Source organism: Pinus tabuliformis, chromosome 2_2 (genome assembly GCF_031772625.1).
Source record: "Pinus tabuliformis cultivar Carrire ecotype Pingquan chromosome 2_2, CPIR1, whole genome shotgun sequence".
Lineage (NCBI taxonomy): Eukaryota > Viridiplantae > Streptophyta > Pinopsida > Pinales > Pinaceae > Pinus > Pinus tabuliformis.
Window position 1 is genome coordinate 765,597,749 of NC_142300.1, and position 6,336 is coordinate 765,604,084.

Genomic DNA, 6,336 nt, shown 5'->3' on the forward strand with positions numbered 1-6,336 from the left:
GCACTATGAGGTGAGGTGCAATTCACTTGGGTTCGAATGTGGTGGTGCGATGGAGAGGATTTGGTTTGTTGGTTCCATGTGGTTGAGGTAGTGGGAAAGTAGTAAATTTGGGCACGCAGAAGTTGGTTCATGGAATTTGCTCTTGGCGGTTCACAATCTAAGGAGTGCGCCATCTTCGAATCCCGATAAAGTGGTGTAGGTCGTCGTCCCCATTTTCTTGTTCTATTGCTTTACTTTTTGCTTAGGGCTCGGGTGTGTGAATTATGGAAATTTATTTGAGTTGGGGGGTCTATGAACAATGTGAGTGTTTAAAAACAAGTGATTTTAATGAAATTCAGTTAATGTTTGGTCTTAACAACCTTGAAATTGGCATGTCCTGGTATTTCTTTGAGTTTTTAGGGTTTCTATCTAAATAATTGGGAGCTTGGGCATATGTCTCTCCTTGTTCTTGGTTCTTTCCGTTTTATAGAGTTCTTTGTGGCCTCTAGCACCCTATGGTTTTGTTTATAATTAATAGCATTAGGTCATGGGGGCTATGTGGTTGGGGTTTCTGTGGGGCAATTGCCAATGAATCCCTCTCACCTCATGATCTGTGTTATGAGTGTAGGTGATGATGTTATGGGTTGGTGTTAGTCTTAGGGAAATTGTGTTTGGCATTCTTTCTTGTTTTTTTACAAGCAGAGAAAGCTTCAGTAGTTGTGACAATTGTGCCCCTCTACTATTGCATGCGACCAGGTAACACTAAAGGGTCACTGCAAGACTTCGACCGGCAAGAGACCAGAAGAGAAATTCACAAATTAGATACTCGAAAATTATATAATTGGATAATTAAATTAATCTCAAAATTTAAAGTAACGCAAAAAATTTAAAAACACCCGTTGGACAAATGATTAAGGAAAATACCAGACCGATTTCTGGCGAAACCGTAATTGAATTCATGCTGAATTTACAGATGCACCAAACACCACAAATACGGTCCTGCTTGGATCTAATAAAGGGAAAACTCAGAAAATCAATCTTACTCAGTAAAACACGGGGCAACCTTCCACAACAATGCCCTTGGCAGTGGGACACGATGCCAAGGGGCAGCCGTCCAAATTTTCTCCCCACCAATTCAATGTAATATTTTCTAATCCCAAGCACAGGTACAGTAGAACTGCCATGAATGCCAATCCTGCGTCCAATCCGCCTGAAAGCACATAGTTATGACGCTGCCACCAGTCTTTCTTGTATCTGTAGATTACAAAGCTGAAAATAAATCCCATGAGTATCCAGCTTGTATAATTGACTGCTGTAGCAGGGGGCATCAAGTCTGTGGCTCCAATGAGAATGGGCATATTGATCAATCTGATCCATTCTTTCTCAGGGTATGCCTTGTGAAACAGCCATACTATGACTGGAGCTATTGCTCCCGCTAAGAAAAACCAGTTGATTGCTTCATATTCACCAAGATTTCCAAAAATCCTTCTGGGTCCAATTAATCCCCATATCACAGAAGCGTCGTAGAAGACATGATCCGTTGGACAAGTCCAAGGGCTGTCAGAGGACAATACGGCTGTGTCACAGATATTGGGAATGTCATTCATCATCCACCACGCTGTTCCCAAGTACACTATCGCTGCTATCGCTGTGCCCACTATCTGCAAGAAATTAGATGATATATATATGGTTTGAATTGGTTGTATGGAACTCAAGAAATGGATATGGAGGATTTCAGAGATTCAGTACCTGCGCCATGAACATGGCTCGAGGAGGGATTTTCATATAATGACCCAGTTTAAAATCTTGCAAGAATGTCAGGGCTTGAAGCATGCTAATATAACCATACACCTTGAAGCAAATGTTTGCAACTGGTCTGCCTGGATACATATAACCTATAATGTACTCTGAGATGACATTTAGACCTGGCGTCTGTCATGCCCAAATCAGTTCAACAGTTAATTTCGGAGAAGAACAGTTAATTGTGTACTATTGAGATCAAATTCCATCACAGATTTTGGGAATATTTTAGAATCAAGTTAATTTTGGGAATATTTTAGAATCAAGTTAATTTTGTATTATTCTTGATTATCACAATATAAACTTTTTTCATGAACATCAAATTCTGAAATATTCTCAAAATTTTTCATAAACATCAAATTCTGAAATATTTTCAAAAATTTTCATAAACATCAAATTCTGAAATATTCTCACAATCTCAAAATTTGTAATTTAATTACAAATAGCCAACGGATTTAAATCCTTGATGAAATCCAGCTGGCCGGTGTTTAACAAGTAAAATCATAATCTCATTATTTTCTTTTCTATTGAAAGTTTTGGAAATTTATATTTGTCATGAAATTATCAAAAATACTATGATTTATTATATAAGTTTTAGAATCACTTTAAATTTTGCAAGTCTTTTTCTTTTTACTCTCATTTGATCCTACAATGTTCATATATTTAAAAAAACAAATTCTTTTACTCTTTCCTATAGTGTAATTTTATTGTACAAGTTTAGAAAACAGACAAATTCATGACTTATTTTGGACAACAATGTTTCGCACTACAGTACCTTTAAAAAAAACCTTTTTCCCATAAAAGACTTTTCCTACACTGTCTGTAATCTTGTTGTCAAAAAGAAAACGCCATTTTGGCAGGAATGAATCATATTTTCCGAAAGTTCACTTTTCCTACAGTGTCTGTAACTCTTGCTGTAAGAAATAAAACGCCATTTCGGCAGGAATGAAACACATTTTCTGAAAGTTACCTGATTAGTAGTTGCTGCAATAATACCAATGGGCAACGTGAAGAATATGGCAATGGCACAGCCCAATAAGACTCCCCACCAAGGCAATTGAAGTTGATCTATGTAGTACTGACATGTAAACATAGTTAAAGCCATAGTGCTGACTAATATTCCAGTGAACCATGATTCTGGCACCTGCTTGTATTTCCTCATTAGTCTGGTGTGCACATCCACTGTTTGATCTCTGAAAGCAGACAGGCTAAGATGCCAAATTTCTCTGCATCATATATTTGCAAGTTATAGTTTAGTTCTCTAGTGGACCCATGGAATCATTCTGATAATGAGTTCAACCACTAAGGATTGAGAACAGACCTTCCATGAAACAGAAGGACATGAACCACCGTAGCAGTCAACGTAGCGAAGCTCACTCCATATGACAGAGCAAAGAAGATACTAAGATGCAACGTGCCATACTTGTCATAGGCCTTGGGGTCTAGATGAAAGTTCGAATCAACGATCTTGGAAATGTTGTAGTCTTGGCCAGAGGAAGTGAAGAGATCCACAGAAAAAATTGGAAATGTTTTTTCATCATACAGGTCAAACCAATATGCTAATGGCATTAGAACATACATTACAAGCACAAATCCAATTCCCATGTTGGCTACTGCAAACCAGGGACTGGCAAGAGGGCTTCCCAGGTAAGAAGAAATGGTGGACCAATCTATCCCTATGCAACCGATGCCAAGGCCATATAGTCCTGAACCCAGTTGTTGTGCCAGAACAGACTTGGGAAAGATCCAGCAGATCCATGACAGGGATGTCACCATGGGAAACAGATAGCCAGGGAGTACATAATAGGCAAAACTACATATAAGGACTATTACGAAAAACTGGTTTCGCGTAAGGCTTCCCTTGGGCCTCTCCTCCTCCTCATGAAGAGCTCTGCAATAAAAAAAAATTGGAACAGAGTAAAACATTTCAACAACTGCTCAAACCTATTCGATCTATGAATATTTATATCTGAGAATTTGAACAAATTCAGACTATATCGTAAAATCCCACATTAACTTCTGTGAAGTTTTGGATATTTTGATCTAATAATGAAATGAGAATCCATGCCTGAACAGAGAAACCTGAACAAGGTTTGCAGGCCACCACATCGCAGCAGGCTCCACTAGATATTTTCTAAAGATCCCTGCCCATCCAAACCCCAATATCTGCATATCCAGAACAACAAGAAATATTGCAGACAACCAAACTTAGGAAATTTAACCTACACATAAAATTAGGGACGAATTGGTCAAAATAGAACCTGGGTTGTCATGACAATGAGAAAAGCAACCAAAAAATCGAGCTTCTCCTTGTAGAATATCTTGACTACATTGACAATATGAATCGCCTGCACGCTTCCGGCTCCTGCACTCGCAAAGATTGTGATAAGAACATGCTCCTTCATATTAAAGGGCCCCGGATTCAACGAAAACTCCCATTTGCTCCCTGTGAAAAACTTTTTCCTGGTCATGGTTGCTGCCATTAGTTGACCCAGAGGAAGGACTACAATTTGAGCAGAGATTGCAGTAATTGTGAGCGGTTCTCTTCTATACCCAAAGAACTGATTGAGGAACGAGAGTATGACGCACGACAGAATTCCAAGAACCCACATCCTGAAAGTCATGACAGGAATGCCTGGATCGTCCGTTGTTGGCACAGTGAGTGCCACCTGCTCGATGGGAGATTGTTCATCGTACTCGTCCTCTGTTGTTGGATCCTCTTTTATTGGAATAAGTCTTTCCTCTTCCTCTTTCTCAGTGGCTTTCCACAGATCTCCCTCTGAATTCCATGACGATTTATGCATCTCTTCTCCATCGTTTCTGCTGTTTGGGGATGCTTCTGCAAGAACCGCCATTAGAACACTACAATTATTATTTTTTATCGCTCAAACACAGGAAAATGAATCACAAGTAGCCTGTTAAACAGAGAATCTACCATTCAACTTAGATCACAACCCCAAAAATATGAGAAAGGGTTGTGTATGCTTTACAGGGGGGCAAGAAAATTCATTCCCCATATCTACTGCACAGTGCACAACACTTCCAGTGTCTCTACGGAAATATTCCCATGGATTCCACCTGCAAAGTAGCTCCACAGACCATGCACTTGCATATTATTTTGTAATGATAACATTATTAATTGTTTGTGGGGACGAACATTCAGACGCCATTCACAGTTTATATTATTAATTGTTTGTGGGGGCTAACCTTCAGACGCCATTTACAGTTTAATAGTGACAGAATTCTTTGTCGGAACTTAACTTTATTAAACCATTAACCTTCTCCTAACAACTCACCCAAGTCTATACTTAAAAATGAAAGAAAATTCCTAAGTTTGAGTTCAAGCCACAAATCAGAATTTCAGGTTAGGTTCTGTAACATAACAGAGCATTGGGCTTCATTATGAAATTGTAAAAATAAAACTAAAAATAATTACCAAAAAAATCAATATTCATCAAAATTTCAGTTAATTGTTTGTGGCAAGTGAAATTTTAACTTGAAATAAGATGGATAAGATAGGTTTAATGTGTAATTTAAGTACATCTATTTGTTAGCAAGATATGTTTTTTTTTACAACATTATATAGTCAAATCTATGAAGTATGTACACACCTATAAATTTAGTAGTCAAATTATTATAGGATAAGTGTAAAAATATAACACATTTAAGTGTATATAAATTTTTACCATCTATAATCATGGTATTGTTGTTTTTGGAGGTCATTAATGTGTGCATGACGTGATGATTGTGTCCAAAGTTTTGGGTGGACACTCCACAGTTTGTGCCCAACATTTTTGGTGGACACTCCACCCATCTGTCAAGCGGAATGATCAGAAAAGAATGCCTATAATTAATTAATTTATTTTACGAAGAATAATTTAAAAATAGATTAAACTGAATTAGGAATTAAATGAATAGCTAAATATTAATAATAATTAATTAAGGAAATGAAATTTTATTGGGAATAAATAATTAAGGTAAGAAAATAATTTCATAAAATTTCAGGGGATCGTTAGTATTGATAGGAGAGAGTCTATTCAAAGGTCAAAAGGAGTGTTTGAATTAAAGAATATTTATAAATTAACAATTGAAGAAAATGATTGATTGGTAGTGAAAATAAAGTTTTTATTAGGAATTATTTAATTAAGTTTTTATTAGGAATGTTGGATAAATAAGGAATGAGGGAGGGGGATTTATTAAATAGGGATAAGTAATAAAATGATAAAAGAAGTATTTTTTCAAAAACTAAGGAAATAATAAAAAAAAATTAAGAAAAAAAAAATAAAAATAAAAAATAAAATTAAGCAAATCCGGGGATAGATTTGAAAGGAGAAGGGATTGGGAAACTTGAATGATTGAGGTTATGAATGAGAGGTTTCCAGGAGTGGCTAAGCTTATAGCCATCTTCATAATTAGAATTATTAGGATTCTTTTCTATAGAGGTTCCCAAGAGTGGCTAAGCTTTGATTAAAATTATTAGGATTATTTTCTATATCAAGATCTTCACTTCGGGTGGAATGGCTGATTTGGAAAACTGATTATGAAAGGTATCGGCTA

General features: G+C 36.7%; 1 protein-coding gene across 2 annotated transcripts; it reads right to left on the bottom strand.

Annotated features, from left to right (window-relative positions):
• Positions 1-851: 851 nt before the first annotated feature.
• LOC149194938 (oligopeptide transporter 7-like) lies at positions 852-4,951 on the bottom strand. Of its 2 annotated transcripts, none has more exons than XM_089405184.1 (6): positions 4,041-4,951; positions 3,848-3,945; positions 3,101-3,670; positions 2,750-3,005; positions 1,729-1,911; positions 852-1,640 (listed from the first exon to the last, which is right to left on the bottom strand). In XM_089405184.1, exons 1-6 carry the CDS (start codon positions 4,632-4,634, stop codon positions 1,023-1,025), a joined length of 2,319 nt encoding a protein of 772 aa, XP_089261310.1. In that variant the 5' UTR covers positions 4,635-4,951; the 3' UTR covers positions 852-1,022. The 2 variants fall into 2 exon arrangements, with proteins under 2 accessions (XP_089261310.1, XP_089261312.1); XM_089405186.1 differs by having other exon boundaries at positions 1,488-1,636; positions 4,041-4,949.
• Between the last annotated feature and the right edge of the window lie 1,385 nt (positions 4,952-6,336).